Here is a 12,683-nt window from a genome sequence, read left to right on the forward strand (position 1 = left end):
ATCACTGACCTGGAGGCCTAGGAGGGAAAAATGGTTTCATGGACTGGGCCTAGGGCCCCCCTGATCTATGCAGTTTCTGAACATGGTGCCCTGCATCCCAGCTGTTTCAGCTCTATCAATGACTAAAAGGGGCCAACATACTTCTGAGGCCATTGCTTCAGAGGGTGCAAGTCCAAAGCCTTAGAAGCTTACATGTGGTGTTGGGCCTGTGGGTGCACAGAAGTCAAGAATTGAGGTTTGGGAACCTCCACATAGATTTTAGAGAATGTATAGAAATGCCTGACTGTCCAGGCAGAAGTTTGCTGCAGGGGTGGGGCCCTCATGGAGAACCTCTGCCAGGGCAGTGTGGAAGGGAAATGTGGGGTTGGAGCCCCCACACAGAGTCCCTACTGGGGCACTCCCTGCCTAGTGGAGCTGTGAGAAGAAGGCCAACATCCTCCAGATCCCAGAATGGTAGATTCACTGACAGCTTGTACTGTGCACCTGGAAAAGCTGCATACACTCAACACACCCCATGAAAGAAACCAGGAGGGAAGCTGTGCCCTGCAAAGCCACAGGAGCAGAGCTGCCCAAGACCATGGGAGCCCATCTCTTCCATCAATGTGACCTGGTCGTGAGACATGGAGTCAAAGGAGATCATTTTGGAGCTTTAAGATTTGACTGCCCCACTGGATTTTGGACTTGCATGGGACTTGTAGCCCCTTCATTTTGGCCAATTTCTGCCATTTGGAATGACTGTACTTACCCAACACCTGTACCCCCATTGTATCTAGGAAGTAACTAACTTGCTTTTGATTTTACAGGCTCATAGGCAGAAGGGACTTGCCTTGTCTTAGATGAAACTTTGGACTGTGGACTTTTGAGTTAATGCTGAAATGAGCTAAGACTTTGGGGGACCGTTGGGAAGGCATGATTTGTTTTCAAATGTGAGGATATGAGATTTGGGAGGGGCCAGGGGCAGAATGATATGGTTTGGCTGTGTCCCCACCCAAATATCATCTTGAATTGTAATAATCCCCATGTGTCAAGGGGACTAAATCATAGAGGCAGTTTCCCCCATATTGTTCTCATGGTAGTGAATAAGTCTCATGAGATCTGATGGTTTTATAAATGGGAGTTCCCTGCACAGGCTCTCTTGCCTGCCACCATGTAAGACATTCCTTTGCTCTCTCTTCATCTTCTGCCATGATTGTGAGGCCTCCCCAGCCATGAGGAACTGTGAGTCCATTAAACCTCTTTTTCTTTATAAGGTACCCAGTCATGGGTACGTCTTTATTAGCAGCAGGAGAACAGACTAATACAGCCTCCAAGGCCCATGATGGATACACCTGTGTGAGTTTTCCACTATGTGCTCTCTGACTGATACCTGGGAAGCAGGCATCTATCTTTTTCTGATAACTGGAACTTATACTTGTGTTTGGGGTTGAGGATTAGTGGAGGGGGTGGGTAACCACAAAATAAAGACATCAACACTGTAGAAGGCTACACACAGATGGGAGTGAAGAGACAGCTGGAATGAAGGAGGGTGGAGACACAGGTGGAAAAAAGTGATGGACATCAGCCCACGGACGGCAGCAGGGAAGCTGTGGAGAACACAGACCTTGCAAGCATGGGGATTTTTGTTTTGTTTTGCTTAATGTAGGAGGAAATGAGTAGGAAGACAACTCCATACAACAAGGGAAAACTGAAGCCTGGCCCGAGGAGTCAGACTTTCTTTGGAACTTCTCACATCTCTTATCTCATGAAAAAGTTAAAGGAAAAAGAAGTCTTGGGAGCCTTTAGATTTAGCCAGCAAGGATATTACAGAGAAACGAGGAAAACGTCTATTTTCAATACTCCTTTTGAATGTCACTTCTAAGAGAATACATGAAAGCCCAGAAGACTATCTGGGTTCTCTATTGCTCTGCAGTTAACAAAACCATTTTCTCCCTAACATGCTAGAATTGCAATGTCTTTCACAGGAAAAGCAGGAGAAGGCAACCAACCATTATTTGGGATGGATTTTGGAGGAAATTATAAAAGGTTTTTGTGTTAATGCACTTGCTTTCACTTACAATCTTTTTAATGAATCCAGATTAGAAAAGCTCCCAGCCGGAATTTTAGATAATTTGTTGTTATGCAAAAATCTGAAAAAGAAAAGATAAACTTTAATCACCATACAATAATAATGAATTTGACAAACAAAACCTTTCTTTCACCTAACTGTGAATCCAATACCTTTTTTGAAATATTTCAGTGAGAAAGGGCAAACAGAAGTCAGAGTGTCATTTATACAACCATCTGTTTTAAAGATTTACATATCTCTATCTACCACTACTATATGGGTATTTTTTCACATCTGTGTACTTTTGATTTTTTTAGTTTACTTAGTTACAGATTACAAATGCTAAAGAGAAATACATAAAAATAAATATTTAAGTATGAGGAAATCAAAGTAAATAGTCAATGTATTCATTATCAGCAGGCAATGTATACATAAATCAGCATGTTGTACACCTTGAATGCATACAATTTTTATTTGTGAACTAAATATTTTAGATTTAAATATTTTAAATTTAAAAATACAGGCGTGGTGGCTCACGCCTGTAATCCCAGCACTTTGGGAGGCCAAGCTGGGCGGATGACCTGAGGCCAGGAGTTCGAGACCAGCCTGGCCAACATGGTGAAACCCTGTCTACCAAATATACAAAAATTAGCCAGGCATGGTGGCAGGTACCTGTAATCCCAGCTACTCCAGAGGCTGAGGCATGAGAATTGCTTGAACTTGGGAGGCAGAGGTTTTAGTGAGCCGAGATTGCACCCCTACACTCCAGCCTGGGTGACAGAGCAAGACTCTGTCTCGAAAAAAAAAAAAAAGGCACCACAATATATGACAACAGATGCCTACAGATGTAGCATGAGTAACTGTTGTAATCCTGCAAATGTGGGATCACATGGAGATGTGCAAGCTCTGCCTGTCGCTTACTGGCCAACACAGTTTGGCTGATCCAGAGTCCCATTGGGTGCTGCTATGATTACTGCTCAGCCAGCCATTTCTACATGTCCGTAGCTGGATCACAGAGAGGTGCACTTATGAGGTCATGCCCCATGCCAGGTGATGGAGGGTGGTGGGAGTAGGAGAAGATCCAGGCCTCAGTACTTCTCCCTCTCCCTCCACCTGAGTAGTCTTGCACTTGCTTTGGCTCCCTCCATGCTGCCTTGGCTATACCCATTCCCCTCATTATGACCAGAGAAATTATGACCAAGAAAAGCACCAGCCAGGGATTGTCTAGTCACCAGGACTACTGAATACATATTCGGCAAAGAGCCTATGTGTGAAGAGAGAAAACACGATGGTCTCTGCAATATAGAGAAAAGATGGAGACCAGTTTTCTTAAGACTCAAGGATATGAGCATAAATAACCAATTTATATCTGAAACTTAACAATCAGCTACATCCAGCCACTTTATGAGCTGTACTTCATGACTAGTATCTCTGTCACAAAATTAAATAAAATCATGTGGCCATATTTTCTTATCAGTGTTTTGGCTTTATGTTTTTGGCTTTATTTTAACTGTATTAAGTGTTAAGGTCGGGGGAGTGAGCTGGGGCCAAACTATTTCTACTATTTTGGGAACTTGAATTTCACTGATGCACATCTGAGAAGATAAAAAGTTTTCCTGATCCTTCCTATTTTGATTCCCTGTGCTTATCTTTACCGGCCCCATCTAATTTACCCAACTCAGAAGCAGTAGCTAGAAAAGAAATGATGATGGGAAGATGGATATTGACAAAGACTCTCTTCTTGACCAAACTCTACTCAGGTTCTCCTGAGCTCTTTTCCAACCAGACCTGACTTTCGGATTTCCATGTCCATCTCTACATTGTCCAATTTTAGCAAGAACCCTGCTGCTAAGTTTAACCAGTACCTCCCACCCCTCGATACCTGAAATTCCTCATCCCCATCATTTCCCAGGTGATATTTGATCATCACCAAGATCATCACCCTATCCTGTTAAATAGGGTCAGCCTGAGCCTTTCTCCTAATGTTTCCTCTGAGTAATTTTCAATCCATTGGCTCCACCCTGCTCCTGGGCTATCAACTCCCACTTGCTCATGGCGTATTTGGAGTTCAGCCCAATCTTTCTCCCTCAGTGCAAAACTCCATTGCACTGGTCCCTATACCTATCACCATGGTCCCCCTTGAATAACATTTTTCTTGCCATGCTTTAACAAGTATTGTTGAATAACCTTTTCTTCAACAGTGTGCAGATGGATGACACAGTAATTCTCATTCTCTACCACAAGCCCTAGCCGTATGCCATTTCCTTATCTTAAGGAACACTGGAACAGAGTTTCATGATGGAGAAACAGCTTATAGTAGATTGCACTAAAACTCGGGAAAAGCCAAATTACCAGGACAATTTATGCCTGCTTTATTTTTGCTAGGTAAAATGAAAGCTTTCTTCATTATTTTATAAGTGGTGCAGTTTTGCAAGACAACCACAGTAGAAAGACTGTTGTTCTTTCTTTAAACGTATTTTAGAGGCTGGAAATTGCATCCATGATTGAATATTGAAAGATATTATCTATTTTCCAATCCAAGCAGACCAGAATTAATTGCTTAACAGGCAAAACAAATCAAAAGAAAAGTAAAACATTTCCATCATCACAGATTTTGAAGCAAGGTATGTAAATATTGAAAAATCATTCTTGAATTTTTTTCTTAATTTTGTACACATGGTGACAAAATATCCAAATTAATGATATTTTACATCAGTTTATATCAAACATGATATATGATTCCCAAATCAGATATTACTGCTACTTGATATTTCTATAACAACTTGCTTTCAAGCAGATTAATCTAAGTCTCAGTCCCTTTATGTATAAAGGAAAAATTATGATAATAATAACTGTCATTGGTTATCTCCTAGAATACTATCCCAGTAGTATTCAGTAAATTAAAACAGTAGTACTGTTCCAGCAGTACTGATTTGCTTGGGGTGCAAAAATGTATGCTTGTAGTTTCCTTTTTTTCTTTCTTCTTTCCAACTTTCCTGAAATTAATTTTCAAAACAGTTATGCAACGTATTTGTTGATTTCTGCTTGTAGATGACTTTGATTGCTTTACTCCCAACAAGAAGCTAAAAAGCACTTCTTCCTATGTTAAAAAGTTTATATATATATACACATATATATATACACATATATATATACACATATATATATACACATATATATATACACATATATATATACACATATATATATACACATATATATATACACATATATATATACACATATATATATATACATATATATATATACACATATATATATATATATATATATTTTTTTTTTGAGACGGAGTCTCACTCTTGCCAGGCTGCAGTGCAGTGGCACAATCTTGGCTCACTGAAACCTCCGCCTCCTGGGTTCAAGCAATTCTCCTGCCTCAGCCTCCCAAGTAGCTACAGGCGCACGCCACCCCGCCCAGCTAATTTTTTGTATTTTTGTAGAGATGGGTTTCACCATGTTGGCCAGAATGGCCTCCATCTCTTGACCTCGTGATCGGCCCGCCCCGGCTTCCCAAAGTGCCGGGATTACAGGCGGGAGCCACCGCACCCGGCCGAAAAGTTTATATAATTATTTGCTGCTGCTGTCTTCTGTCAAAGATGCTTGATCAAAAAAATAATATTTGAGCAGTATCTACTTTTATACAAAGTTTATACAGAGTTTATACAAAGACTTGTCTCCTTCCTGTGACAGAAACCTGGATATTATCTAAAAAAGTCAAGTCACGAATGAGCATTTTCCTCATAAATGTTCTAAGAAAGTAAATCTTCTGCCTAAGGTTTAGGTTAATGTTTCAAGATGTATCCCTTGAAAATCCAGGAGACTTTTCAGAAGTAAAGTAAAAGTCATATTCAGCTCCTACTCCTTGAGAAAACTTCGTGGAATGGCCTCAGCTTTAGTGAGGTGCATACCAGATAGAGAAAACATTGTCCAGTCTGGTCGACTCCATGTTCTTTAATACCAACCATAAATTTTTAGCCAAAAAGTCCAAATTCTGTAATGCTTGACATACTTTCACGAAAGCACTCATTCAATTTTCTGCCTGAGCACCAAGCTCTAAAGTAACTTGAACATTTTAAACCACATGGCTCCACTAAATGTGCTTCGATTCTTTTGCTTGGTAACGTAGTAGTAAGAAGTTGTGTCTGAAGATAAGACTTATCTTTTGGAGAAAACCTAACTTGGTAAAGTGAAGATTTTCAAATCAATCCTTCTTTTAATAGAAAAGAGGAAGATGCAGGACTTTCTTGATTGTATTGAGATCATGACTTCATTGAAAAGAACATTCCTACCCAGGTGTTAGAGGTTAGTACTTGTGAATGTAACACAAAGGCGCTTTTGTCAAATCATAACAATAAAGAACCATTCTAGGCATTGTGCTGCTCCTGCTGAACGCACATTACTCGACTATGTGCAGTCTGCAGATAAAGTCATTGTAAATTTGCTTGAATTTAGAAATGCCTTAATAGGATAATTTTAGCAATAAAAAATATTATTTCAGCAAACAAATTTCAAAGTTATGGGGAAAAGAATTTTAGTCCAAAATAGTGAAGTAGATATGCAAATCTTCCTCAATCTCTTTTGAGTCTCCATTGAAATAATTACCAGGATGCTTAATAAGAACAAATATATCCATATTCATCAAGAGGGCAGAATGTGGAAGGTCACCAACAGATAAGAGTATTCAGCAAATTCTGGAAAAATAAAATACATGAGAAAATGTTGACAGATGAAATAGGAGAGAAAGCTGCAGCCCAGAGAATCCTATGAGGCAGGAGCAATCTGACTGTGTGTCACCCAGAGACCCCAAACAGTTATGGCAGGGGCAGAGGAGGGAGAAGTGAGATTGCAAACAAGGGTTCACAAAGACCTGGATGGAGAAACACAATAATTAGTAGCCACCATCCATACAGAACACCGACGGCTAAGAGGAAAATGTTATTGACATACTGATAGATGAGATAGACATAGAAATAGAGATTTTTTTCCAAAGAAATTGAACAAATTGAAAGAAGAAAAGTAACGGAATTTTTGTGGAGCTGAAACTCAAGAGAAAAAGCCTTCCTCATTCTGGAATTTTAGGAAGATAAATCTGCATTTTACATCCAATTGTTCAAACTAAAATTTACACCAAAGGGGAAATTTTGTAAGAAAATAAACTTATCTAAAGGAGAGCAGGTGAAACTCACACTACCAATTGAAATGCTATTGATTTCAAATATCAACAGACAATGAAGAATCACAAGGCATGGGAGGTTAATTAGGAACATGAAAAAGAAAGGCCAAGATTTTCAAAAAGGAAAACAATGCCAGAAGAAACAGGGAAATTCCAAGAACTAGAGAAAAAGAGTAAGAAAGCATTACAATTATTACATGTACTCAAAGACTGCAATATGTATCATACTTGCAAAACAAGGATAAGTTTCTATAGAAGATAAATCGGAAACAAGAAAGATCTCTTAGGAATTAAACTCTGATTAAAAAATGTTTTTATGTAGTAAATGTTAAAAAGTAAGTAAAACATACCAGGTTAGGAATCAAAATGATGAAATAACAGATTATGAAACAAAAGATAAAAAATATAGAGATCCAAATGATCTAATATTCAATTAAGGTATCGGTAGAAGAGAAGACAGAAAGAATAAAGGGAAACATAGTCAAATAAATAATTAAAGAGAATCTTTCAAAATTGTGGATGGATTTGTCTTTACATTGAAAACTCCAATAATTGAAAAGTCTCATTCCTTGATGTAAATTTATAAGATCTTATTTTTATTTTAACTATATGTTTATTTAGAGACAGGTTCTCACCCTTCACTCAGGATGGAGTACAGTGGCACAATCATGGTTCATTGCAGCCTCAACCTCCTAGGCTCAAGCAGTCCTCCTGCCTCACCCTCCCAAGTAGCTGAGACTACAGGTGCCTGCCATCATGCTCAGCTAATTTATTTTTATTTTTTGTAGAGAGTGGGTTTGGCTATGTTGCCCAGGCTAGTCTGGAACTCCTGCGCTCAAGCAATCCTCCCACTTCAGCCTCTCAAAGTGCAGGCCATTACATTTGGCCTGTAAGATTTTTAAAAATAAAGAACAATCATAAAATTTTAAACCTCTCTGTGAAAATAAAATTGATTTCCTATAAAGTAGAATCATAATAGGCTAGAAGAAATAGAATGGATTCTTCAAAGATCAAGGGAAACTTCTTGAACTTATAATTTTATAACAGACGACCTATCAACTAATTATGAGGAAATAATACATACAATTTCAGGCATTCAAGGATTATCAAAACTATCTCCCTTAAGCCTTTTCATAGTAAGTTCTTCAACGTGTATTCCAGCAGAACAAAGAAGTAACACAAGAAAAAGGAAGAATGGAGACCAGAAACCATGGACTTCACTCAAGCAATTAGTGAAGGGAAATCCCAGGTTGATGGCAGGTGACACTAATCCTAATGAAAAGCCAGTTCAAATTAGAAGACAGGGGTCTCTGGTGTAAAAGAGAAATGACATGGTTTATATAATTGATTGTATAAAAAATGTGAAGATATTGCAAAGACATGTAATGCATTTAGAATGTCCAGGAAAAGCAAAAATTATATAAGAAAATAACAGTTCAAATATGAACCAAAGACATGACATTATTTTAAATAATTTAAATCACACAAGAAAATAGCCCTTTTATTAAGACAATTATTTTTGAAGTGGCCAGATTTACAATATTTACACATAGAGAAAGAAATAAAATCTGAGCATGTTTCCTGACCCTACAATAATTTAGTTAAAATGATATATACTTTTAATTGTTCAAGGTAATTTATGGTCAACAGCAAGAAATTTCATTGTAGTTGCAAGATAAACATGTTGAATATCTGAGTAATATAAAGATAATAACATAGCTAACAGAGAGAAGATGTAAAAGGTGAAGAAAATGCAAGTAAGTATGGGATTGGGTAGTAGTTTCAAAACTTTAAATAAAGAAGACAGGCTATCAAAATTAATGCCACAAGAATTAGAAGGTCAATTACATACCAATGAATGGACTAAATATGTGTATGTATATATATATTTAGTGGACTTTATTTATGAGTCACATATATATATATATATACACACACACACACACACACATATAGTTCACTCATCAGTATGTAATTGACCTTCTAGTGTGTGTGTGTGTGTGTGTGTGTGTGTGTATCACACAGGGATAGCATAAGCAAGATAAATCCTCATCTTCAGAGTGAAAATTGATATCTTCTATAGTTGAAAATGAATGAAATAAAAATCTATTACCTAGCTGTGATGGTTAATACTGAGTGTTAATTTGATTGGATTGAAGGCTGCAAAATATTGATCCTTGGTGTGCTTGTGAGGGTGTTGCCAAAGGAGATTAACATTTGAGTCAGTGAACTGGGAAAGGCAGACCCACCCTTAATCTGAGTAGGCACCATCTAATCAGCTGCCAGCATGGCCAGAATAAAAAGCAGGCAGAAGAACGTAAAAAGACTAGACTGGCTTAGCCTCCCAGACTACATTTTTCTACTGAGCTGCATTCTTCTTGCCCTCAAACATCAGACTCCAAATTCTTCAGGTCTGGGACTTGGACTGGCTTCCTTGCTCCTCAGCTTGCAAATGGTCTATTGTGGGACCCTGTGATAATGTAAGTTAATACTCCTTAATAAACTCCCTTTTTTGTACATCTATCTATCCTATTAGTTCTGTCCCTCTAGAGAACCCTAATACAATAGACAATTATGATGGCAACAACCAAAGAATATAAAAGAGAAATACCTAAAAGAAGCTGCCTCTGGAGAGAGGGTCCAGGCTTGAGTTTTCTTTCAGGAGCTCTATTTTATGATATGATTTGATATCACATGTCTGTACTACAAGGTTAAAATAGAGCAAATATATTTAGACAATAGGAAAGAAACCAGAAGCTAAAACTTTTTTAGTTAGTCCATTCCCTGCCTTCCAAGCCCATTCATGGATCCCAAGCTAAGAAGTCCCTTCTATAAATGCAAGCCCACCACCACTGCCATGGGCCGGCCTGCCAGGGCTTCCACACCTCCCCAGGCAGCAGGACTCTCCCCTTCCCATCTTCGCAGTTTTCAGGGCTGCTGTTGGTGAGGATTTTGAGTCTTGGTGGTTTATTGGCTACACAACAAAAATACAAGGCTTGGTGGTTTATTGCTACACCACAGGAACACAAGGTTAACAATGTGACAAAAAAATTTCCCCCAAATTAAAGTTGGTGTCCCATGTCTTTTGAAGTTATTAACCATTGTGATGCTAAATCTTGAACAATACATCTGTCTTGCACCAGGGCTGTCCTGCACGGGGCTGGCTCCCTGCTCACACACAGGTTAGAGCAGAAAAGGAGTAGTATAACACACTTTCCTACCTCATTTCATATTCATGATCATGTCTCCAGCACAAAGCAAACAAAAGCAAACCATGTGACTTTATGCCTTGCAACTGCTATACTACTATAGGCAAATGAGGTTGCAGTAACTGCATAAGAAAGTGGTTGACTGGCTCTTCTTAGCCTTTAATTTTACTAATTTACTTTGTATATTAATTAAGGGCATTCTTTTTTAAACATAAATTTTTAATTCAAATTTTCTTTAAGGGAAAACATTTTTCTGCTTAAGGTTAGCTATGTAATTCTGCATTTTCTTTCTTTTCAGAGAGAAATAGCATATCATCAGCTAGATACAATAAATTTATTGGGGTGGAGCCAAGATGGCAGAATAGGAACAGCTCCAGTCTACAGTTCCCAGCATGAGCGATGCAGAAGACAGGTGATTTCTGCATTTCCAACTGAGGTACCAGGTTAATCTCACTGGAGAGTGTCAGAAAGTGGGTGCAGGACAGTGGGTGCAGCACACCGAGCATGAGCCAAAGCTGGGCAAGGCATCGCCTCACCCGGGAAGCTCAAGGGGTCAGGGAATTCCCTTTCCTAGTCAAAGAAAGGGGTGACAGATGGCACCTGGAAAATCAGGCCACTCCCACCCTAATATTGTGCTTTTCCAATGGTCTTAGCAAATGGCACACCAGGAGATTGTATCCTGCACCTGGCTCGGAGGGTCTTATGCCCATGGAGCCTCTCTCATTGCTAGCACAGCAGTCTCAGATCAAACTGAAAGGCAGCAGCGAGGCTGGGGGAGGGGCGCCTGCAATTGTCCAGGTTTGAGTACATAAACAAAGCAGCCAGGAAGCTCGAAATGGGTGGAGCCCACCGCAGCGCAAGGAGGCCTGCCTGCCTTTGTAGACTCCACCTCTGGGGGCAGGGCATAGCCAAACAAAAGGCAGCAGAATCCTCTGCAGACTTACATGTCCCTGTCTGACAGCTTTGAAGAGAGTAGTGGTTCTCCCAGCACCCAGCTGGAGATCTGAGAACAGACAGACTGCCTCCTCAAGTGGGTCCCTGAACCCTGAATAGCCTAACTGGGAGGCACCCCCTAGTAGGGACAGACTGACAACTCACACGGCCAGGTACTCCTCTGAGACAAAACTTCCAGAGGAACGATCAGGCAGCAACATTTGCTGCTCACCAATATCCACTGTTCTGCAGACTGCGCTGCTGATACCCAAGCAAACAGGATCTGGAGTGGACCTCCAGCAAACTCCAACAGACCTGCAGCTGAGGGTCCTGACTGTTAGAAGGAAAACTAACAAACAGAAAGGACATCTACACCAAAACCCCATCTGTACGTCACCATCATCAAAGACCAAAAGTAGATAAAACCACAAACATGGGGAAAAAACAGAGCACAAAAACTGGAAACTCTAAAAATCAGAGCGCCTCTCCTCCTCCAAAGGAAGGCAGCTCCTCACCAGCAATGGAACAAAGCTGGATGGAGAATGACTTTTGACGAATTGAGAGAAGAAGCCTTCAGATGATCAAACTACTACGAGCTAAAGTAGGAAGTTCGAACCCATGGCAAAGAAGTTAAAAACCTTGAAAAAAAATTAGACGAATGGCTAACTAGAATAACCAATGCAGAGAAGTCCTTAAAGGACCTGATGGAGCTGAAAACCAAGGCACGAGAACTACATGACGAATGCACAAGCCTCAGTAGCCGATTTGATCAACTGGAAGAAACGGTATCAGTGATGGAAGATCAAATGAATGAAATGAAGCAAGAAGAGAAGTTTAGAGAAAAAAGAATAAAAAGAAACGAACAAAGCCTCCAAGAAATATGGGACTGTGTGAAAAGACCAAATCTACATCTGACTGTTGCACCTGAAAGTGACAGGGAGAATGGAACCAAGTTGGAAAACACTCTGCAGGATATTATCCAGGAGAACTTCCCAATCTAGCAAGGCAGGCCAACATTCAAATTCAGGAAATACAGAGAACACCACAAAGATACTCCTCGAGAAGAGCAACTCCAAGACACATAATTGTCAGATTCACCAAAGTTGAAATGAAGGAAAAAATGTTAAGGGCAGCCAGAGAGAAAGGTCAGGTTACCCACAAAGGGAAGCCCATCAGACTAACAGCTGATCTCTCAGCAGAAACTCTACAAGCCAGAAGAGAGTGGGAGCCAATATTCAACATTCTTAAAGAAAAGAATTTTCAACCCAGAATTTCATATCCAGCCAAACTAAGCTTCATAACT

At 39.7% G+C, this 12,683-nt stretch overlaps 1 protein-coding gene across 4 annotated transcripts in view; it reads right to left on the reverse strand.

The window, feature by feature from the left end:
- PXDNL (peroxidasin like) overlaps window positions 1–12,683 on the reverse strand; it is a 497,888-nt gene that overhangs the window by 160,417 nt on the left and 324,788 nt on the right. For all 4 annotated transcript variants that reach the window (XR_010159545.1, XR_010159546.1, XM_519754.8 and 1 more), the window contains exon 6: window positions 2,055–2,126. Coding sequence is in view for 2 of the 4 variants with exons in the window: in XM_519754.8 (XP_519754.6) it covers window positions 2,055–2,126 (72 nt within the window). In the remaining 2 variants the exon portion in view is untranslated. The remainder of the gene's footprint in view (window positions 1–2,054; window positions 2,127–12,683) is intronic.

This window comes from Pan troglodytes, chromosome 7 (assembly GCF_028858775.2).
Source record: "Pan troglodytes isolate AG18354 chromosome 7, NHGRI_mPanTro3-v2.0_pri, whole genome shotgun sequence".
Lineage (NCBI taxonomy): Eukaryota > Metazoa > Chordata > Mammalia > Primates > Hominidae > Pan > Pan troglodytes.